Source organism: Bombus affinis, chromosome 17, assembly GCF_024516045.1.
Source record: "Bombus affinis isolate iyBomAffi1 chromosome 17, iyBomAffi1.2, whole genome shotgun sequence".
Classification (NCBI taxonomy): Eukaryota; Metazoa; Arthropoda; class Insecta; order Hymenoptera; family Apidae; genus Bombus; species Bombus affinis.
Genome location: NC_066360.1, coordinates 1198034 through 1223301, shown reverse-complemented (window position 1 = coordinate 1223301; position 25268 = coordinate 1198034). Strand labels below are relative to the sequence as shown.

The 25268-nt window shown below is 34.3% G+C and overlaps 1 protein-coding gene across 4 annotated transcripts in view; it reads right to left on the bottom strand.

Moving 5' to 3' along the window:
• Positions 1–17693: 17693 nt before the first annotated feature.
• The window catches only part of LOC126926076 (uncharacterized), a 77694-nt gene continuing 70119 nt past the window's right edge, over positions 17694–25268 (bottom strand). For all 4 annotated transcript variants that reach the window (XM_050742180.1, XM_050742183.1, XM_050742181.1 and 1 more), the window contains exons 3-7: positions 21556–21763; positions 20451–20784; positions 19917–20211; positions 18542–19082; positions 17694–17909 (exon numbers count right to left, since the gene is read on the bottom strand). In XM_050742180.1, the coding sequence (XP_050598137.1) occupies positions 17791–17909; positions 18542–19082; positions 19917–20211; positions 20451–20784; positions 21556–21763 (1497 nt within the window). In that variant the 3' untranslated portion in view covers positions 17694–17790. The remainder of the gene's footprint in view (positions 17910–18541; positions 19083–19916; positions 20212–20450; positions 20785–21555; positions 21764–25268) is intronic.

The window sequence follows — 25268 nt, the reverse complement described above, 5'->3', positions numbered from 1 at the left end:
TTGCAATTTTCTCGAAATTTACTTCGCGCATCGTCTATTTAGTAAACTAATCTTTTTAACTTCTCAAAAGAGCTGAAAAAAGTTATTCTGTTTTAAAGAATGTGCCAATATTAATGTAAATACTTTATCCTTACACTAATAATATCTTTCTAATTGTTGATAGTATCAATTTTATGTTAATCATAAACTGAATGTTTCAGAACAACGAATGAAATAATTATATCGGACAAAGTAAAAAAGGTTGGTTAATATATGTATAGCTTGCCTTATGTAAGACGTTGAGACTCAAAGATCTTCACATTTTATTATTTTCCTTTTGATTAAATTTGTACGTTTGAAATGTTTCATTGTATCATAAGTTTGAAGATATAAAAAGAAACATTTAATGTTTAGTCCTTTATGTCGTTAATCTTCAAGTTTCGAGATTGAAATTTGATTTGAAGCAAAACATTGAATGTAATGTTTAGTAAGCGTCTAGTCAAAGAATTGAAAATGGATAATAATAAGATCGGAGTTAATGTTAAAATATGCGACCGGAGTTAAATTCGAGTGGCGTGGTCAATATTTTTTCAATCGATGTTTTAATCGATGTTTAGTCTGTATAACTGTCGTTGCATGCTTTTCTATATCGTGACAAGCCATTAGCCTGTCTTAAAAGAAATGCATATTCATGAAATAATAAATAAGTGTAACAGATTTATATTCAACGAGCGTACGCACCGGGTACATAGAGCTTCAAGGATTCGCTTAGAATTAAGCAGCGTATACTGCAGCACGTAAATGATTAAACCGATTACACCTGGAATGCAGAGAATTTCGATAGATGGGGAAGAGGTTTAATTAGACCGTCAATGAGTGAGCTTACTGATTGGAAAACGGTCGTATCGCGCGATTTGTACGTTCGTCGAGAATGATGTACTTCAGCTCGAGGATTGGCTGCTATCGATTCGGTTAAACTTGTAAGGTACATTCAAATTGCAATAAATTCGTTTCGTGATTATCGATTTAATGGTATCGCTGTATGAAACTTATGTTCGTTGATATCTTTGCGATTAACTTTAAGCTGTATTTGAAAATAATTCGAAAACGAAGAATAATCGATCGATCGATCGACAGGATGCAAAGTCTGAAAGAATCGGGAACAAGGAAAACCGTACAAGAATCGCCATCACGCTCTTTCTCCCATAAATCAAAGATACTATCGACCGCATTATCAAAATCTTAAAAAGGAGCATTATCAAAATCTTAGAATATAGTTTTCAAACTAGACAGTGAAATCGTTCAAATCCTTATCTTCTCCAAGGTTCCATTGCTGCCTTTATCAACTCCAGGGGTATATAAGGTACCGTGTATTTGTGGCAAAGTCTACATCGGAGAAACCGGGAGGAGCGTAAACACACGTCTTAAAGAACATGAGAGGCGAACCAGATTGAAATACGGTACAGCCAGTCATAGCCGAACATCATTAAACTACCGGACACCGCATCAATTTCGACCAAACCACAATGCTGGCTAAATATTACGCTATATACCGATAGTCGGTTCCAATACGTTTTTAGACCTTGGAGAATTTAGTTGCCATCCTGGCGAGACTCTGCATCCGTAAGAAGTTTTTTTTTAGACACGACTTTTAACCGAACCCCACAGATTTGTTGTTTGATATCGTTAAGAAAATGTTTTTAACTCTTTCGCTACCACGTGTCACATATATGTGACGCATTAGTTACTTTCCATAGTCCAGTGTCACATGCGTGACATCTTATTTATTTTCATTGCAGATGATATATCGATATTTTTCTGTATATTATAGACAACGACAAATTATTACTGGTCCGGCATTGTCGGACATTGTGTCATAGCAGTGTCATATGACATACACATCTACGACGAATTCTCAAAGCCGTTTGCAATGTTTACTTGACATTTTTTATTGTTATATATGTAAAAGTACACGTCACATTACGTAAAATAATATTGAGTTGAAAATGTGTAACTTGGGTTGAAAACAGTGATTTTTTTTTTTGAAACTGCGGTAGCAAAGGGGTTAAAGATAGGAAGGATGGGAACATCGTTGTATAAGCAGTAAAGTTTGATTAGATTTTCTTATTCCCTTTTTATTACAGTTCTCCACATCGTTTTCATACATCCTTTCTGTCTTATCTACATCGCACAATTGTATTCTTAAAAGCTATTCTTGTCAACATGAAAATTTACTTGAAATGACAATTTATGTTTTCTTATCATAAACTTTCTACAAATTCTTCACGAGCCTCCTTTCAAAAATTGTAAATCTCTAAAAGAAAGTAATAACGTGTCAGAAGGATATAGCCGCTAAAGAGTGCTTAAAGAGTAGTTAAAGAGTGCTAATATTGTCAAAGTACGTTATGGTTTAATTTTTTGTGCATTCTATTAATGTCATCATATAATAAATCTCAAATAAATGAGGACAATATTGTTACTTTACTGTTCATGTTGGCTGTCATCCAGCTGTTTCGTGCTTCATGTAATTTTCAGACAGTTTATGCACATATATTTCATTGCGTCATACGAGTCACGTTTTATTGTTAATTGTCCTCGCGTTATCTTTTCACTGAAATCCTACAGATTTCAAATTTAATTAAGTAATTTTATTTTACAGTAAATATCCCATTTCGTTTCATCGCTTGATTTTCCGCTTTATCGCTATTCGATATATCATACCGATATATCGTAGCTTTATTTCTGAAATCGTCACGCATACTATTTCAGTATCTATAGACAATTGCATACAGCCTATACAGGAGCACGCGTAGCTTGTTTATCAACTTGTAAAATAGAAAAGAGTTGCGTATTTTCCAAAGAGCAGTTAGTGATAATGGTATTGTTCATTTGAAATCGTTGTCAAACGTTGATAACGTCGATACGACTGATAATGCATCATCGAGGATAATGACTTTGTTCGAATAAGAATGATGAAATTGCTGTCGCTGAAGCTTTACGTGACAGTTAAGCTTAATTATAAGCTTAAGACGAAAAGTATTCAAACGACTGAAATTAAACTTGTAAACTTAACTAATTATATTCATTTAGTTGTAAGATTTGTTTTGTCCCTTTGTAGTTTCATTGTATACTTATAATTCTCTGCAATTGTATTTGTATTTCTGCTATAAATATACTACATCCTTTGTATGACGCTGTTCGTTAAACGTAATATTCACCAATCGTAATTGCCCGGTCATTTAACGGCTTGAGATTGCCGCTTATTTAACAGCAGAGCATAAGCTCAACCAAGCTCAGTTACCCACGATGCTATTTGTCGCATACCTAACATATCGACGTCCATAATATCACATCGGCACTACATTAGCAATATACCGGCACACTCTACGAAGGGAATAGGAGAGCAGAATCAGAATTTGGTATCGAAGAAACGATTGTACGTTTGTATATATTTAGGAAAATGAAGATGATCATAAAACCAAATTATTTGGTGAAATAAAAGAGATATTGAATATACATAAAAATCTGCAATGGAGAGCGATTGAATATGAATTTCACATGTCATACATACAGTCAATCATATCCCGATGAACAAAAGTTTTATCGATATCATTATATAAAAATAAATATTGACGGATAAACTCCATTAATTTTTTCATTATTTATCATGCGCCAGACAAACAGTTATCGATTATCTGTGAAGAACCATCTCTTTGCCGTCGTACGAGTAGCATACAACCGACGTGTGATCGTCACCTGATTGGCAAAATATTCATGACGAAAATTTCGCTTCTGCCGAGGGGACGCGATATAAGACAAGGCGGAAATTGTGTCATAGTTTCAAACATAAGATTCAAGCCATCGAAATATGTCAGTGACACGAAAGAGAATTTTTTAAACGGCTTATATGTTAAATTGCAATTCTTGCACAAAAGAATCAAGAGAATCGAAGAAAATCATAGTTTTCGCAAGGGCACGTGTAAAATTTCAGTGAACAAAGCAAACAACTGTGCAAAGTTTATTGAAATTGTGAGTCTTCGCAAGAAACGCGAAATACGAAAGTTTCTTGATCAATTCGAATATTGTTTACAATACATGTAATCTGTACTTTTACAATTCTGTGTTTCATGATTCCTCGGAGCAATGAAAAATATAGATACTTATATTTACGTATTAATAAAATCTATTATTTATTTCAACTAAATTTAGAATGGCTTCTCTCGATATACGAAAGTAGAATGTAGATAGTGCGATAGTATAATAGTATCGATATTTACTATGTAAAATCACAGGTGATGGCCAAAATCCACAGCTATTCCTTGCGATGACTATCTATACATATTGCTGTTCCAAATAATTATTAGGCAGTGATTGTGACAAAATGCTGGCGCCGATAACTAAAGGGGGTAAAAGGGTGAACCCGAAAACCGGCCAATAATTATTACACGACTCTACGAAGCGGTTATTGTCCTAAATTGGGGGTCGCTTTGCGGATAATGGCTGTGCTCGAGAGGTCATGTGAGCCTGACATTCCAGCATGTCAACAGCAACTATGCATCATCGGATGTCTGGCGCACGTAAACGCCTGTTCCCTTCCTACCTTGTTTCTCTCTCCTTCCTTTTCTCCAGCTTCTCTCTCGCCAACGGTTATGCTTTATCTTCCACCATCTATCTATTTCCCTCACTATCTTTGCATCCCATTTTATTTCATCTTCGATCTTCTAGCCCCATTGCGGAAATCCTAAACCGAATCTCCTCTTTTCCTGGCATTATCTTTCTTGCTTTCTCTCGTTCTTAACAACTAACTCCTCCGTTACTCGCCCTTCTTTATCTCTCACTGCTTTACCCCTCTATTTTCCTTTTTTCTTTTTGGTCCTTCTTTCCACGTTATCTGTGCAATTCTATTTTTTTAAATATAAATAGCAAATCTTACGGATCCTGATAATGGCTTGTGGTGACATTTTACAGTACTTTGTATTCATCTCCGCTACTTTCTGATCCAGACACGATTTGACACTTTTTCAATACCAAAGAAAAAGTTTTAAGTGGATAATAAATTCACGAAGAAAGAGGTTTGTTTTAAATTGCGCGATTGGTTTTAAATTACCTAATAATAAATAAATAATACTAGACAATAATAAATTTTATATCGTAGATACGTATACTGTCTCTAATTACGGATCGCAGATGTATGTTTATTAGCTTTTACAAGTAATGCAAATACAACGCGGAATTTGCAAATCTATTGAATTCTTTTCGAACTAATTTTGTATGCAAATATTCTTCATACGTTATAAAGACAAGTAGAATATTGTAACTAAGGGATATTCTAAAGTAAACGGTATCGAGGATTTCAATTTAGAATGTAATTCTATGCAGTTACTTATGTTGATAAAATTATGTGACCTGGCAAAAAAATATGAGACCCATAAATATTTCAAGAATCTGTCTCCCTGCACGTTTATAATTTTGCACCTTTAAATCGTTTTCTGCGGAGAAAATAGAAAAATATTAAAGAACGCGTTAGAATCGCATCCGTTGATATTGGTCAATAAATTATAAACAGGGCTACAATATTGTTCCACAATAAATGTAATTAAATTAATTACAATTCAATTTTATCTTTTGTTCATTCTATTAATAAATATTAAGTATTGCCTTTAACGATTAGTTGTACACTAATGTATACATTTTACCAACTACGCCGTTACAAATCGGCTAAAATGTTCCGATATTTATGTATGTATGCGTGACTTTCTGTAGTGCAACTTATCCTTTCTATTTTAATGATATCTGATATCAATAATCACGAAATAATATAAAAAATGCTACTGTATGTAACATAATTATGAATATAAAGTTCAGGTCACAAAACCTTAATATTAAAAAATTATAACGAAATTCAGTACAAAAGTTTAATATCAGATTATTTAATATTGTACTCATATTAATGCTGTATATAAATGTTATGAATGTTATTAACCAGAAAATTCACTATCATTTCTATGAATATACCATCACTTAATCCAAGAAATTTTAGGATACCGTGCACAGTATACAGTTTAGTCACGTGCTGACACGGAAGGAAATCACGTCATGAATGAAAATGCATTAGTATTCAGCGACAACGTAATATCTGTCTAAAGTAAATATCTATACAGACAAGTCTCACAATCCTGTATTTTAAATAAATCGAGTAAACAACAACTAGTCCGAACCGCAATAGCATCCAACAGAATTTGATAATCCTTTCCAACACGATGTTTACGAAATTGGTTATCTATTACATTTAATATGTAACAGATAATGTAAGAGCGAATGAAGATAGAGAATCGATTAAACTTTGATTTTGTTTGGAAATGAAATAGATTTTGATATGGATTTTGATATGATATGGATTTTCTTTGGAATTATTTTAGTACTAGAATTTTATTGATTATTGATAAGATTTCTAATTACCTTTCTTACGATAACTTCAAACGATAACTTGTAGTAATCTATGCTCACTTAAACTAACTTCAACTTAAATTTATTTTAGTAACGTTTTACATTTTTTTACTCTCGTAAAATGTATTCAAACGCTCGTACGACAGCAAACATGCTTCTAGATTTTTGGTTACCGATTTCTTTATTCTTTCATCTTGTGTTTGCAAAATATATAGTACTCCATCATAATCTCAACTGCTATTTTTAACATATTCACCAATCTGAAATATTAACGATTACTTGCAAATAGATAGATAGACGATATTCGTCGGTCCTTTTCAATCGGGTGATCATTTATATGGTCACTTTTGTCTTCAAAACACATGTATCATACAAAATCCCTTTCAATTTTCAATGGATGGTACGTTCATAGATATAATCACGTGTAAATTTGATCAAATACCAAATATCGATAACGTCATAGCATTTTAACATATGCAGAAAACTACTTTCTTAATTATTATATATTTGCACTCGCGAAAAAAATATTATCGTGAATATGTAGTTTACTTCGAGTTATTCATCCTTTTTCTTCCTCACTTTCTCCTGATACTTGTCGTTTGCGAGAAGAACGCTGGAAACTAATAGCGTGATCACCCTGGATGTATTTCATTTACCTTCGCTACTTACATTCCCGTAAAATATCAAAATTTAGTATCGAATTCAAACATATAATATGCATGCATGCTCTATGTACCTTTGAAACAGATATGTACGTGCATAAGCAATTTAGAACAAAGTAGATAGACATTTTTTGTTTGAAGCCAAATCGCAAAAGGAGTAACGAAAAGGTAATTACCTTTTTATTTTTTATTAATTAAATAACGGAAATGAAATATATCCTCAAGTAATATTCTCAAATGTTACTATACAGAAATAAACTTTTAAACATTTCCTGCGCACTCTTCCTTGGCTTTAATTTTACTGGGTTTGTGGATTCTTTGGAAATGCTGAAATAAGTAGTCTGCATCTAAATATTATGCAATAGGTATGTAATTATTTGGAACAGGATACATAAGATATCGTTACAACGCATAATATAAACGTGTAAATGTTTGCTTGTAAATTAAACTTTAAAGTTCTGAAAGTTCTGGAATTTTCTGGTTCTGTTATCGATGAAACGTGTATTTATAGGAGCCTCGTCTGATATCGTATGTAAAGATTGCGTAAGAAAGATAATTAATTTCTTTTAATCTATCTTTAATTTAAGAATAGTAGTCTATCGAATGAAAAAATGTACGTAAAACACTTCGTACACATTGCATAACATAAACAAACACGTGTAGCTCCGTATATTTATATCGGCAGTTTTACAAATTATGCCAAAGACACGAATTAGCATGTCAGCAAACGGTAAATAGTTTCTTTATTTTCTATCGATACAACGTATAACCACTAATTTTACAACCACTAAATGCGTACAGGATGTGCATAAAAGTTGGAGGGAAACTTTGGGAACGTATAGTAATCATCGAAACAAGTAAAAAAGGTCTTGATAAACATGGATTAAAAACCATTAGTTTCTGAGTTACGAGGTCAGTTTCTTGTCAGTAAGACACTATCTTTACAGCATGTGCGCAATATGTCCTCCGTTCATTTAAACACACGCTTTGCCATATTTTCTCATAGAAGTACGCGCACGTTGAAAGATTCCCGGCGTTTCTGTTATCTCTTGGCAACAATTTTCGATTCTTCGTATCTTTATACAGTATTATGCACTAAACGTCTCGTAACTCCGAAAGTGGCTTTTTAACGATGTTTGGACGTTTGTTTATGAAGACATTTTTGCTCGATTCGACGATATTTTTATTACATTCTGCCAAAGTTCGGTTATAACCAGGGTTGCCGGAGGAATTCCTCAATCTGTGAACTGCGGAGTTTGGCTTCAAAAATCCCTTACGGGCTGCGTAGTTGAAATCAAGCAATGACGAGTATACACGTCGGACGCTGGGCAATTTATTATAAATTTTACGAAAAAGGTAAAGCAAAACGAGGAAGGATTATATTTTTTTAATAAAAAGTTAACAGTTCACTGTTGAAAAAGGTATTGCTATTAAAAACTCAAAAATTGCCAGGAAATAATAAATTAAAATACACGAAACAATTCGTAAAATAGCCGATATACGCGGGAAAGTTTAGAAATAGGGAGATACACGAGGAAAAATAATCAACTTAATTTATAAAAAGCAATATACATTATACAAAGTATAGCCGATAGATCAAAGATAATAATCAAATGATTAGACTATTTTTTATAAAATACTGGAAGTAGTAAATGTTATTTATATTACGTTTTACTAAAATTTTGCGTTTTTACAGTAAATGGTAATTTTTTACCTCGCACGACGAGTATACGCGTCAAACGCACCGAAATATAGTTTTGGATTGACGTGTATACAGTTAACTGGTTAAGCGAGAAGAGGTTACTCCTACTGCCAGTGTCACTCTCATAACACAATCATAAGGATAAGCTGGCGTATTGGCCGAAAAGGCACATATGCAAATAAGATGATATTCTATATACATATATAATATGACTCTAGTTATACTCATATAGTTGGATATGTACTCGTTTTGCCTGTGTCTGTTCCTTTTCGTACCATCATACTAGTTATAGGTATAATCATCTACTTACCAGTGCACTATAGATTGGTAGTTTTAGCTTTAAGGAAGCTATTTCTGTGCAGTCGATGAATTCGAATTATAAAACATGTCATTTGCCAGGCTACAATGTCAAATAATCTCTTCATTCGTTCCACTTTGAACTCGTTCGTATCCTTGCGGAAGTCGTACTATAGACACACTGGTAGGTATGTGTAACGTTCCAATAGATGTATGCAGCGTGCGCAGCAAGTGCAGGATCGAGCTAGCTGCATATCTCCAGCCTAGGAATTGGAGTGGATGGCGAACGTGGGTACAATAGTTCGCATTGTATTGGATCTCTCCGAGTGATAGGCACTGCCCCTCTGTGTTCCCTGGCGTCTATCTATTTCTGTCTGTCCCGTTCACTCTGTTTCACTCTTCCACGTGGTTCCCTGCCGTCTCCTTCCCACGCCTCGTTGCCTACTGTCGTATCTCATTTTACGAAGGCCTCGAGCGCGCGTTATTATGCGCGTTATGCCAGAGCCTCACTATTCTATCGCCATTGCGGCCAACTGCATCGCATCTGCCCGTTTTGTGCTCTTCCGGTTTCAGCTACGGCATCTGGCCCGCGCACTCTACGACCCACGAACTTTCGAAACCGTACAGACTCGTCGAACGAATCGATCCTTCCTATCCATTTCGATTATTATACGATGGAACTTCATCGTAAAACTTTCTTTGTTTCGTTCGTCGATAACTGCCTGTGAAAGAACTAAACACATTTCTCTGTCTATACATCTCCCGATAGAGAGGTTTGCGATCAGTATGAAATCTCCGATTCTCCAACAAATACTATTTTTCCTGCACAAGCGTGTAAACATTTTTGAAACATAAATGTGTCGATATTTCCGATGCAGTTGATAAATTTGAAGTAACGTTATATTGTTAAAAATATTGAAATTATTATTGCTTCGATCTTCTTAGTTTATTTCACCTATGAAATTATTTCCCAAACTATTCGTTACTCGAGAAAACGTGTTCGGGGGAGACGTGTTATGATAAGCACAAATTTTGTCCAAGTAAAGATGGTTTCGAGATCTGAAGGTGATCTTTGTTTCTTTTTAAACTGAACTATATGTTTTCGTTTAGCCAGATATATAGCCTATTTCGAAGCAACTTTGTTCACATATGTTGAAGTTCATTCGTAAAACCTTCTTGAAATTGTCTCTCGTCTCCTGTATTTCGTACGTAATGAGGGGATGACCTTGGGCATCGATACAGTGATTTATTCTATCTCTAAACGATAGTGCCCACGCGCGAAAGATAAGTATAACTTATAAATAATATCTAGTTGAATCTAGTACTTAGGTCTAACGGATCTTAGCCTGCGGATCTGGTCCGACGTTTGATATATATATTACTATATTTTGTTATTTCTTCTTCGACTGTGGGTATCTTGAGGTCGCGATGTATTGCTTCGTCGGTAACATACCAGGGTGCATTTATTAGGGATCTTAGCGTTGTCGCTTGGAAACGTTGAAGTATTTCAATGTTGGAATTACTTGCTGTTCCCCATAGTTGGATTCCAGACAGGTCTTATTAGGTTTTATTATGGTCTTATAGAGTGTAATTTTGTTCTGCGTGCCTAGGTTGGAACGTCGGCCAGTGAAAGTTGCTCAAATTATTTGCTGAGAAGCGTCACTAATGCAAGCTTTCGTATTCCCGCATAAGAAGAAGAAATAGAATTTCCCTGACCAAGATCACCAGGCTCGACATCTTTACACTTTTTCTCGTGGAACTTTATAAAAGTACCATTTGCGAGAAAGAGATGTTTAGGAATACGTTAATTGTGTATTTTTAATTAGCCCATTTCAATTCTTGTTTGTAGGTAAATACGATTTATGTAGACGAAGTATGTGCGTATCCTAAAAATCTGCAAATTAAGGAAGACAGAAAATATATATAATTGTAGGATTCGTTAGTAATCCTAGAGGCACATTGACGCATCGTAGTTGAAATTCAGGGTAGCATGCTTCGCATTACAAAACACAGTTGGTGTGTTTCAGTTTCTCGTAGTTTTCAGCCTCGGAAGGTATATAAAGTAGATAGTTCTGCTCCAGTAACGATGCTTCTCAATGTTTAACCAAATACTGTGTCATAATAGATATTTTAATTAGGAAAAAAAAATTAAAATTAAGGTGTGAAATTGAATCGGCTGTATTAAGAACAATTTGACTAATTGTAAGTAGCATTAGCTGGAAACTAGGTGGTATTCTATTTCATCTGTTGCTATTCACCATGTACAACTTAGCAATCTGTGTGCAGCGCGGGAGTGCTTAGTCTAGAAGTTTAATGCATTCCTACGACGTATTATACTGTAGTGCGTAGTATACGTAGCACGCTCTAATTTAATAAAAGATTTTGATAAGAGGCCTGCAATGTGTAATCGTTGCGCGTGTAAAACCCGCGTCAGCGATATCCGAAATCAGATATTGAATTATACGTAAGAAGAAGGTGTGCTTGAATTCTTTTTCCAAGTATTGCTACAGTTGATACTTTTTTGCCTTGGATTAAATCATTGTTCATTGGAAAAAATTTCGAAAGTGCTTCATTTTTGTCTTAGTTCTTAATAATGATAGATAGAAAATACGTACTATTTTATAATATAAGACAGAAACGTGTGATCAGAAACATAAGTTAGATAATTGTGATTGTTATAAATATTAGATATCGTGTAATTATGATCCTTGACTTTTAATTCCACCTGTGATAATGTAAGGAACGGTTCAAAAAAGGATTTGTTCGGTGATGTTTATCCTGACTTCGTATTTGCCAGAAAAATCTTCAGACGTTGATCTCTTGGCATTTATTGCTCCCTTCTCAGGGAGATGTCTGTTGATCGTGTGCCTTGTTGCTATAATAATAGCCGTAACGCTATGCACACGAGTCAAAGACCAATTGGTAGAAACCAAACCTATAGGTTCCGGTGGTCTCGAGTAAACGGTTTCGAGAGCGATCGGCACATCTCGGGTTTTGTTTCGCCAATTGAACGACTATTGTAGAACCTAGACGAACTTCATGAGCATACATACGCACACATATACGAGATATGTAGGTACAAATATACATATACAGGGTGTCCCATGTAACACTCACCGCGATTTTTCAAACACTTCCGATGATCGAACGAAAAAGTGCTTTGAACAAAAGTTGGCTATAAATTGCAATAGAAAGGTTTCCAAAAATTGTTTTCCCGTAACTAGTTCATCTTCTTTTTTTTTTTTCAGTAGCATTACATATTTTTGATTTTATAGCGTGGTAGCTCGTCTCGAGAAGAGTTCGATTATTTGGTGGACTGTGGGAAAATTTAAACGTGTAACAATCTTATTTAAAATATATCGAAATAGCTGATACATATACGCGCAAACGAAGAGCAGCCGTTTTCCGAGTCAGCCGAGACCAATAAAATAGACAGAACGAATGACAAAGAGCAAGGGAACAAAGCTATCACCACCGTCACTCGGAGCTGAGTCATCTAAACATTCGAAAACGATGAGTCGTGCAACTAACAGAAATTGGAATGTTTATATTTAAAAAAACGGGTGAATTTTATTACAACACGATACTGTTATTATGAGAAATGAAAGAGCTCGTTTACCAATGGAAAAATTAGTGATTATGTTGAGTAAATTTCAACTTAAATACTCTTCATCAGTCTTGGGAATAACGAGATGAAATTCTTCGGCCGATCTGCTGTGACCGTTATTATTTAACATAAAGTAGACCGATGGAGTCTGCGGTCGAATCCATCCATTAATCAAAAAGATTTCAGCGCTGTGTCGCATTTCTCCTTATTAGAAAAAGGTAAACGGGATGTAATTTAATTTCTTGTCAACCAATCATTCATCGGCTCCCAGCAATGGCTTTAGTTTCGTGCTCATTCGTACTCGTTACTTATTTTACCAATTCGAGTTGAATTCGGGAAAATTCAATTAGAACTTGTCACGAATTCGTTAATATCGATTTCACGGACTTGAAAGGTTCGATATTAACGGGGCTTTACCGTACTAACATTCTGATTTAAACATACGTTTCATTTTCTATTAAAGCGTTTACTATCACGTATTTTATACAAACTACGATAGCATGCGTTAAATTAACGTTGCATGGCCGATACTGGTTTTTAGTCTTTCTACGTGAAATCATGTCGACAGAAATATCGAATCTTTTATTTGACTCGTACCATGGTGAGAGTTCGACAACGATTTAAGTGGCTCGTACGACTTATACGGCGGCTTTAAATGGGAACTTCCGCCTACCTATTAGTTGTAAAGGAAAGTTAATTAGTAACGATGAAAAATATATGGTCCCTTTGTAGAAAGAAAAATCTTCCAAGGTATGAGAACTTTTATCATAGTTCATTGGTTGCACATTAAATGTAATTTTCTCATTAATTACTTTTTTAATCTAGGAGGAGTTAGTACAGAGAGAAGATGGAGAAAAGTTTGTCAATACTTTCTTAATTCTCTCACGAAGCTTTACTAAAGATGTTTACAATTTACTGTAAATTCATGGCTCTATTATTCGAAAAGATGTTCTTAGGTAATACGATATCTAAGATTGAAAAAAAGAAAAAATGTCAGACAAATGTTGTCAGTTAAATAAATGGATCTAATGAAATTTTAATATAAATAGATTCTAGCTGCAAGTTTTTTATATTTCGAATATAAAATTTGGCTTCAAATTAGATGTAACATTATTAATTTGAATACGTAATTCGACAATAAATTGACGTAAAATTACTGTTAAAAAACACGTACATCGTGTCAGTATAATTAAAGAGGACATATTTTTTCGAAACATTTTTTATATGATACCATAAATGTAATTGGAACTGGAGGATCAATTAATTCTTGCTCTATATTTCTTTCATGACTCTTAAAGTATGGTAACTTGTCCGATTTTTGTTCTCGTAAAGCTAGTACATGCTTTGAATATATTAAAACAGTTTAATTAAAATTATTAAAACAGTAAGAATTTATAAAAATTAATGACAGAAGATTGTCCTTACTTTATCGTAATAACTTTGCATGATATTTTTTATGAAGTAATCGAAGAAACTATTTCTAGGCATTTTTATATAAAAATAAAGATTTTTAACGATAATGATCATGAATAGTATATATTTTACAAATTTTCTACTCTTCTAAATATACTTCCTGACAAACGCTACAAGTTTTATTATAAAATTTGAATTTTAAAGAGAGTTATTATACTAGAAAATAATAAAAACTACAAAATGTGTAATTATTGGATATGTTCGTTGTAGAAATTTGTATTTGTAGATATTAATATCGATAAGCGTAGTTTTTACTGGTGGCCTCGTGCGAACTATCAGTTCACTTGGGAATTAGAAAGCATGACCGACATAACTCCATGATAGTGAAATTCTATCGGTAGAAGGTATCGTGAAAAATGGAATTATCCGGAAACCATGCTAGCTGGCAAATGGAAAGGGAGTTAAGCGGCCTTCGTCCAGCAAATAATTGATGCACGTCAATTAGATTTGTCAGGGTGATCGTTGCAATGAAATTAACAGGAACACCAGCCATAGACACGTACATGTACAATGTACATACTGGTGATAGATATATACATGCAGACTGTTTTACGTACAAGGTGTATTTCGAATCAGTTGATACTGAATTTGATATGTTTGTTGGACAAGCTTCTAATAAGATTTTAGGATATACAATATACATATTTCAATGTGGAGCAATAACCCTCCTATTTTTTCCATATATTTTCAATATATTGAAAAGGGCTACTTAAGTAAGCAAACTGTCGCAAAAAAAGTGTCGCAAATAATTGCAAGTAATTTTAATTCCATCTTAAAACCACCAAAACCTAACGTTAATCTAGCATAAACTGCATGAGATTATTAGAGATTAATAGAGATTAAACTAGAAATAAATCTAACACTGAACCAAACATAATGATGAATTCTTTTTTTCTTTGTTATTTGACTATTTTATTAATAAACGTTAAATGAAATTTCTCTTTTTACTTGTTACTACGTACCTTCTACTTAATTTACGTCTATATAGTTATTTTTAGGCTTGGTTTAGGTTTAGTATTAATAATATGGTAATTGAATTAAATAGTCCTTATCCATACTTCTATACTAACTTGTAAATTTTACACTAAATTTAAAGTTTTGGCACGGTTAACTTCTCTTGTCCGTTTTTCTTTTTATCAGAGGTAAGTGTATAAAATTTCATCGAACGAATCTCAATTGTGGAGCTAAAAGAAAAGAACTAGTCGGTTGTCTTGATATTTATAGGGAAAAATTGTAAATATTATACGATAACGGTAAATGTAAAATATAAACATAATAATATAATGAATAAAATACAAATATAGATTATACGTTTTTGTTATTGGAAGCATAGTTGTATATTTCTTAAAAAACAATTCCACTCTCTGTTTCTGGAATGTTTCGTATTCATTCGTGCTTCCATACTCTTACATACAATTAGTAATTAAAACCTGCATCGTGTTTCGTACTATGTATATATTTAACATTGGAAATTTAAACGGCTAGATGTATGTTTGTTTTCCTATTAATAATAAAGTTTCGAAATTTGTCGACACGACATAGTATCCATCTCAATTACAAATAAATAAATTAGGATAGTAGTATTATAGAATGGAATACGTGATAATACAAAAATAAATATGCGTCTATTACAAAGGTAAATAGGGTCGATGATAAAATGGAACGACGACATTGAAATTCATACGTTTAGCGAGAGAACTCCTAAAAATTGTTGAGATATTTAAATAGGTCAACGAAAATTTATGGAACACCCTGTGTAGACGTACACACATAGCCATGTAGATAGGTGGTCTCGCCGTAGAGTCGGTGGCGTGAAATTTAAATTTTTCCAATACCGGATACCACTAATTCCGTTGATCCGGTAAAACTGCTAGAAATTCCTATCGCACTTTCTCGTTAACGAAGATAACGCGATCGTTCTGACTGCTCCGCTAAGAGAACGGCCAATTATCGGTCTACTTATCGATGATAGCCTTCACATCGCGTTAATCCTCTTCTTCTTTTTAGTTCTCAATCCCTTTCATTCATCAAAGAATCGAAAGACTTTGTTCTGTTACTGTTCGTTGAAAGCATAGTGCAAAGAAACTAAAAGTACTTTTGTGAAGTTGAACTCGCGTGAAATATCATTGAAGCAGATTATTTTTTTACTTTACTTTTAAGCGCAAAGATTCGTCAAATGATACACGAATGAGCTACAGGAGTCTGAATAATCAAGAGTTACGTTACAAAATATCACGTATATACATGCTATTGGAATAATTTCATCGGTTAAACAGTCTCTGATTTAGCAGTAGGAATTAGTAAAGTAATTTCATTCGTTGCTTAGTGACAAAATGAAAAAGCATGTCATGTTCTATCCTTTTCTGTACAATAATATTACTGTTTCACTTTATTTCGGTTTGTAATTCTGTAATTTGAAAGCAACACTTTAATACCCAAATTGGGATATAAGTGGCGAATAGCGTGTTACAGATAGGAAATATCCATTCTTGAAACTTCTCCAGAAAACATTGAGGAAACAGAAGAGTCTCTTAGTTTAAATACCCCTTACCAAAAGCGATGTAGGAGACGCAGCTGAGATTGAGTCGACCGAGCCAGAAATTTTCAAGGAATTCACTTTCTTCTATATGGAAACGCATGTGGTAAAAAATAAACTCCTGATCTAGGCCGTCATAAAATTTTCGGACCTTCATGGTGTAACCGAGGAATCGTGATCCTCGGACACAACGTCACGAGAAGTGACTGTGTAACTTGGTCGTGTTTGTTAAGAAACGGTATAGTGAGATCGGGTTGAAGTTTCCCTCTTAGTCAATAATTAAGTTTACGGGATAATCCGCGGTCGGCTTCAATTCTGTTCGGCATTGCTTCCACGCTGGTCTTAGCCCCGGCCCATTGACAGAGCGTCAAAATCGAGCGATCAAACTACAATTGCTACACCCGTTTATTCGCGACAAACACATCTCTAACAACCTTTTCATTGCAATATATTGCTTTCTATAAATTCGAGTTGAATTATTTAAACGCTAACATTCGGGCCTATTATGCTCGTTCCGCGTCTCAGCATCCAAAAGAAATCTTCGCAACCAAGTGGCTGCTCGATTTTGTATCGGGTTCATCCATGAAAACCAAACCTCTCCTGCGGCTCTCTGATTTCGCGTCAGCTTCGTTTCTTTCTGCTTCAAACTCCTGACAGCTTGCTGACTTCGCTTCGGGTCCGTTCATGAAGTTTCAACCTTCTGCGGCTTCCTGACCTAACGCCAGGTTCACCCGCATGAGTATCTATCCTAGAGGTTATCTGACTTCGTATCAGGTTCGTTCTCGTAAACAATAATCCCTGCCATCCTCTCACGCTGCTCGAACGCTACTCCCGTCACAAACGTATGCTTGCAACGACATTACTAAAGTGCACACGTATGTCTGATGTATCCGGATTGGTAAGCAAAATATGGTCTACAATTTATTCACGGATTATATTGGACAGGTATATTTTATATATTCCAATAGGCAAATAAAAATATAAATAAAACACTTTTACAAAGTATATTTATAGATAGTTGAATGTGTGTGTGTACACAGAAGTTGTGTATTTAGAACGTACATTTCGAGTAATTAGAAAAATTGATTCATAATTTAGCTGTTACATTAACCAATTCTCTTCGTATAATTTTCCCCGATGGTGTTTTGGGTATATGTTTGACAAATTTTACACCGCCTCTCAGCCATTTTTGTGGTGACAGATTTTCTGTAAGGTTCATAACAAAAAAAAATTAATTTAAATACATAATTAATCGGTAAATGAAAGAAGCTACAATTAATATATACGTAATTAATTTCACAGTTTCAGCAGTTTGTCAGGTATTTATAAAACATATGTACACTGAATTGCAAACTTTATCTTACTTTTTCGCATAGAATTAGCTTAAGTGTCTAATTCAAATTGTTATTTATCAACTTATTTCATTTTATTATTTATTAGTTAATTCATTTAATCGTTACATATATAAGCATGGCGATAAAACTTTAACGTAAATATGAGAATACCTTATGAAACTTGAAAATTTCATTATACAAAAATTATTACATCCAGAATAATTGTTTCCGGTTAATCAGTGGACCGACTTTTGATCGTTATATTTTTTAAGTAATATCATTACGTATGGGTCGTAATACAAGATTTTGAAAATGCTATCGAGATTCTATTGACAAAACTATTTGTCTCGTTAAAAGAAATTTTAACGAGAAGCGGTTGTCTTAAATTGCACGTAGAACCGTAAAACCGGTAAAATTGACGGTTGTTGTTTACGGGATGTCCTTTGTGCGCTTAATGATAACGACGACTCTGTACATAAGCAATAACAAGAAAAACAATCTTACCATTAGCGAAATCCACGATTTCTTTCGCCGATATAGTTTTATCAGGTTGTCTGACTACCAGAGCCATTGGTATCTCTCCGCTGAGTTTATCCGGTTTTCCCACGACCGCTACATCCTCAACGCTTGGATGCGACAATATTACTGCTTCGATCTCGGATGGTGAAACTTGAAAACCTTTATATTTAATAATTTCTTTTATACGTCCTGTAATGTATAGCGATCCTTTTTCGTCAAAATATCCTAGATCGCCAGTGTGTAGCCAATTCTCCTTATCGATTGTTTCTGCAGTGGTTTTAGGGTTTTTAAAATATCCCAACATTAATTGATCACCTGTGAGACAAACTTCGCCAATTTGTCTTGCAACCAGCGTATCGCCCGTTTCTACATTTACCACTTTGCACTTAAAGCCAGGCAATATTGGACCTATGGAGTTATTATTGCTCGTCCTATCGCTCATGTTTGATACTATTGATAATTCCGTCATACCATAACCATTTCGAATAACTTTCAGTTTTGTACGTCGCTTCACTTCGTCTGCTACCTGAAAGAGATACGTATCGAATATATTTTCCTCTATGAAGGGTGCTTTTATTGAAACTTGTTGACACATTTGTCGTTAACTATCACGTTAGATTAAATTAATATATTGTCGCGAGGAATCCAATATCCTTTCAAATTTTGTTAGTAACCGATATCTCATCCACCTCACTTTCATGATTTTTGGATATGCTGTGCAAATTAACGTTTCAAGCCACTTTTTCCTACACGTGTAACCACCGCTCGTTTTTAGTTTTTGAGATATTAGCAAAAGTCTGTTGCCAAGACATACATATATAGCGAATTCTGCCTAAAATTGTGCGTCTGTAGCGACCTATGTGTCTAGGTTGATTGCTGTAACCAACCCCAATTCTTAGATTTTTTAAATACATAATTTATATGCAGATAAGAATTTGATCTGGGTTTGGCGTCGTTTAAATTCGATCGTCGCGCTGTAGATCGACTGGTAACCAAAACTGACGAATATTCTGCCACTTACGCACAACTGACATAGACGGAATTCAATGGGTCGGTAGATTTTCGCGAATATCTGGGGAACAAGGCGAGACCGGCAGTTATATGTAGAGGAAAAATGTTTAATTTCTACAACGTATCTAAAAGTCGTTGAAATCGGCGATGAGGTAACACGTCGATTGTTTCGCCAATTATAAATAGGAACGTCGATCTGTATCGTTAATGTTTTTGGTTAATTCTGCACATCGAGAGAAGGAAGATGTACAAAGAGGAATTTACTTTTGTATTTTAATATCGAGCGCACAGGCTTTTGCATGTTGCGAATAACCTTCTCAATTTTAATAAGTTTGGACGAAAAACTTACATCGAGCGGAAGCGGTGCCGCACCAGAAATCATCTCTCTCACGCTGCTGAAATCGCAATTTGGTACCATTGGATGTTTCGCAAGACCTACTAAAACTGGAGGGACCAATGGTATATGCGTAATTCTGTATTTTTCTACGGAACTGAGTAACGTTTCTAACTTGAAATTTCGTATTAGATACACAGCTGCACCGCGACTTATTGCCACGTTCATCATTCCGAACGCATAACCGTGAAATAATGGCAAGAAAATTAGTATTCGATCTCCACGTCGAATATCCATTGACTCTGGGAGACTAAGAACAAAATGCAATTGAATCGAATATTTATAATTTCAAATAGAACGATAAAAGTTAAGAAGCACAACAATAGAAAAAATATTATGTGGTTGATTCGAATAAAGAATGGTTTGTTAATCATATAAAACGAATAATATATATTTAAATTTAGCATAAATAAAAAATAAATCACGAAATATATGTGCGGTTCGAGATCAACCGGATACATTGTGCATATTAATTATTAATATCTTTACCTTACAGTTTGTAAGAAAAGTAACAAATTTCGATGAGACAACGATACTCCTTTTGGTAAGCCTGTTGTACCGCTAGAACATAAAATAGCTGCCATTCTTTTCCTGTTATTATCTATCTGCACTGGTGAAAACGTACAGGGATTCGTGATACTTTGATATTTTTCCAAAACCTTGTCTAAGGTTATTATATTTCCATCAAGTGGCTTATCATCAAATTCGATTAATTTCATATTCCAGCTTACAGTAGATGCAATTTTCGCCAAAATATTTTCAGTGCATCGCGATACAAACAACACCCGTGGCTGATAAATTTCCAGCATGTGCCTAAATTCTCCTACGTTAAAAATTGCATTAGATATGATTAAATAACGCATATGCTGCATCGCGTAACTTAACTACTCCGAGTAACGAAGCGATAGTTTTACAAAAGATCTCGAAATATTCGAAAAGCCTTACAAAAGCTTTTTCCGATATCCGTCTCCGCAAGGAGAGGCTGAAACAACTTTTTTTGAAATAACATATTTTTCCTAGAGTGTTTACTCTCGGAAGATATTCGGAGTAGTTAAATATAATTTAATTGTATACGATTAAAAATTAGTATTGTTTATATTTCTAAAAGATGACGGAGTAACGAATATTGAGAATATAAGTAATTATTAATTTCCGCGCCTATATACACAATATTTAACAATTTAATATTGACGATTATTGTTTACACTACATTATAAAAATTAGTATTAGAGTAAGTAATGTTTCTAGAATTTTATTGTTAATTCTACAAATGTAACGTAAATAAATTTAGTCTTTAATTAAAGTATCTAATTTATGATCTATGTTTCTAGTAGTTGTAAAATTCTATAATAAACTCGAGGTAAATAATAAAGTCGAGGCTCGATTTCATTAACTTATATACGGCATAATCAGTGGAGTTATCAGAAACATGCAACTTTCCAAAAAGGAAGAGCAATTTTTTCTCACTACTCAATTTCTTCGTTCTCTACCATCGTTAAACTTTTATGATATTAAACGCGCACATACTTTTAATTAAATTAATTTCTTTGTTATTATAAAATGATTCGTAAAACTTGCTTGGAAAGTATCTTACTTTCTGTATATGCTGGATTCAATGGTGCAAACGTAGCTCCGATAAATAACGTGCTACATATCGATACCATGTAATGTGGATGGTTTTCGGCTGCAACGGAGATTCTGTCTTCCACGTTGATTCCATAATTTCTCAAAGCAACAGATAATATCGTGCTTTTTTCAAGAATATCTTTGCATGTGTAGTGTTTACCAGTTTGAATATCCACCTGATATAGTAACATTCAAGTATTACAATATAAAACATAGTAATGAAAATGAATCATTGGTATTGTCGTTTTCTGTTCTGTTTACATAGAAAAATCTGTCTTGTTTAAATTGAGACTGCTGATTATTCTGACAATGTACATGCTAATACAGCCATCTGTAATCGTAATATGCGGGTCGCTTATCTAGAACGAAACATACCAGGTCGTTAATTGTTCGTTGCAACGTCAGTGTCGAATATTCCATCCTTAAGAAAAGCTCATTTTCTGACGAAAATTACAAGGACCGTGTCTAATTCAAAATCAATATAATCGCGAGTCTACTTCGGCTTTTAATTTCGAATAAAATCTCTACTACGAACGTTAGGAAATGATAAAACGAATGACTGATTTGCTTCACTGCATCTTATATCAATTTATATTTTCTCTCATTTATATTCTGCGGAAATTGTTCTTGTTTCTCACAGCTCAGCCATTCTGTAACAATGAACCGTTCTAACATTCGCAATTTTTCAGTGCAAATTGTTTGATTGTTCCAATTTAAAATGATGGACCTATAAAGCAGCATATCCGGCATTGCTTCCTCTTTGGTTTTAATTTCGAAGGAGGCGGCAGTAAAAACTAAACGGTTTATCGAAGCTCATGGTGTGAGTGTTGTATCGAATACCCGGATGGAATATAATTAAACGATACACTCGACAAATTTCAGAGTCAAAGTGAAATATACCTTTTAAGCGGTACTATAGGTTATACGCCTGGACGGTTTATAGCTTATTGTCGTAATAGAGCAGGAATGTGAACGATACACGACGATGTTAGTCGAAAATTGCGTGTAATTAAAAATCCCTAGGCGGTTAAAGTACATTCAACGACAATAACATTTATAGAAATATAAAAATCGTATTGAAAATACAATTAGATGGCGTATTTATGAGATAATAATAATAAGGCAGCACATATATCGAGCAGTATGTGTTATGCACTTTACGTTACATGCCCCTGTTTTTATGTTTGTTATAAAAGAACGAATATTATTATTTTTTATCGTGTGTTTACCGAATCAAATGCTGCAACGATTGTTTGCAAGAATTTTCAAGTTTTTCCGTATTATTCCGTTTATATTCCTTTAGCTTGATCAACGTGACGTTGCTCGGCTTTCTTGTATCTAAATATATAGTGTGATACGCTACACTGAAATTATCACATTGTTGAACATTTGGCGATAATATTTCTTGAAGGGTAGACAAATGAAAATTGTGGCTGGGTAAACGCGGACAAGATGCGAATAAACGAATGCAGTTTGGTCTTTGTAAAAATTCGCATTTCGCTCAGCTTCCCTGTTTCTCTGCTAATCGAGGTTCTACCGTATACGTACAATTTAGGGTACACGTAACATGGCTTGATTAACAGCGCTTTAGCGTATTATTGCCGCGATCATATTTTATTTTTTTATTTCAAAGCTTGCGATTCCGAACATTACGTTCTCTCCGTAATCTTTTCAAGTGTGATAACTAACTGACGTATACAGGTTGTGTAAAAAGGTGTCCGATACTTAAAGGGCTTGTAGTACCGAGTGGGAGAAATAAACATCAACATAGTTCTAAAAGTAGCCCTTTCGATGTAAAGTCTATTTTTATTATTTTTTAGCGTTCGATATCTTTAGTGAGCCTCTCGCAATATATCGAATACCGTCGGTGGGAGCGAATTTAGTCAAGGATGAAAAAATGTGTTTCGTAGGTCAAATTCGAAGGGCGCTGTACATTTGTTATTTCCACTTTAGAATAGTAAAGGGACATTGTTAACCACACAAATAATCTTTGTTGATATTAGTAATAACTTTGCTGAGTGGAGGATAGTTCACCCAGGCTTTAGAGATAAGCTTGTAATAATAAACATACATCGTTATCGTACAAGGATCGCGCATGTCATTTCACGCATCATTCCCACCTCCCATTCGCACTCAACAACTGGCGCTAACTGGATTTAATCTACGGATTCCAACCAAACCGTAGAAAAGGAAAATACGCACGAAAACATGATCAACGCTAGAAAAATCACCACGCTCCTTGCTAAAACCATCAACGCGCTTATCGTATTGCGGGCACTGGAAAACCGACCTTTGGTCCTTCAATTGCCAAGACTGCTTCGCATTCTGATTTTTCTTTATTCAACTATAAGCATGCACGATAGTTTGGTTAACCTTCAAAAAATAATTAGAGAAAGTTCCATAGGTATCGGTTGGTGGTTGGAATGCACAAGACGGCCTTAACCAAGCTCGCTGGTACCCGAATAGTAAAAAGAACTAAATTCTCATTTTCAAGTATCACAATCGTTTTTGATGTATCGTGTATGTGTATCGTACATATGTCCTAACATAATGTATCTCGAGAATTTTCAACAATAATTCGTTAGAATTATGCATGAGCTCTAGTTATTGGTATTAATAGCATAATTAGTATTATAAAGTATTTGTTGCTTTTAATATATTCTATGTTCTACGACTCTTCGCTGGTAACGAGACACGTGTCTTTCTTTCGTTTTAAAGTCAAATCATCTCTAAATCAACAAGGAGATTGAATTTTAGTAGGTAAGTGCATAGTTGTAAACATTTCTCTTCTTCTAAACACTCGCATCTAAATTTAAGTAGATTTTGCAACAAAATTATAATAAATTCAACGTTTTCATTATCTCATTTATTAGAATACATTCTTTGTAATTCAAGTTGACAGTAAACAAAGTCCTGAATACACAGATTCAGTGAGGTAGTAATCAACGGTCATTGAATATTTCGGCATTGATGTCGATCAAGATTCAAACCGAAAGTCGAAGAGCGAAAACGGAAGAAACAGAAACGTACGTAAATGTACGTGTTTATGATATAAATTGCAAGGCTCTGAACGTTAACCCATCAGAACGCATTTATTGTTTACAGCAATGTGAAACAAGGGACATTTCAACTGGCGATCAACGTCTTTTAGCAATATTTTGATCCCTGCGCCTATTATCGGCAGATGATCCTCGATCGATTCGGAACTCGATAAAGTAACCGGCAGGTGGGCGAGAAGGATCGCAAAGAGAATACTGCAGACAAATGTTGCACTTATCAACCGGTTCTTCATGGCGCTTCGTGAAAGTTGATTTATCTGTTGGAAGTGATTCTTTGTTTTCTTTGGCATTAACTATATTCGAATCGATAATTACAACAGTTCTTATCCTATTAAAATGTATCTATAAAATTAGGAAATAATATAATCAAGTTAATAAAAACAAAACGATATTTTCGAAAATAGGAGTTTTATAAATAAAGAAAGTACAGATTTCACAATGACTCGACTATTGAGCAAGAATAAATTTTGTGCATCTGTTCGAATTTATTTGAATAATGACAGAATTAAAACCAATGATATTAATGACGAAATTTATACCTACCGATTACTGAGAGAAGCGGATATTCCGCGTATACTCATATTTGTATCAACTGAAACTTGCAATTGCGGAGTAACTGCGC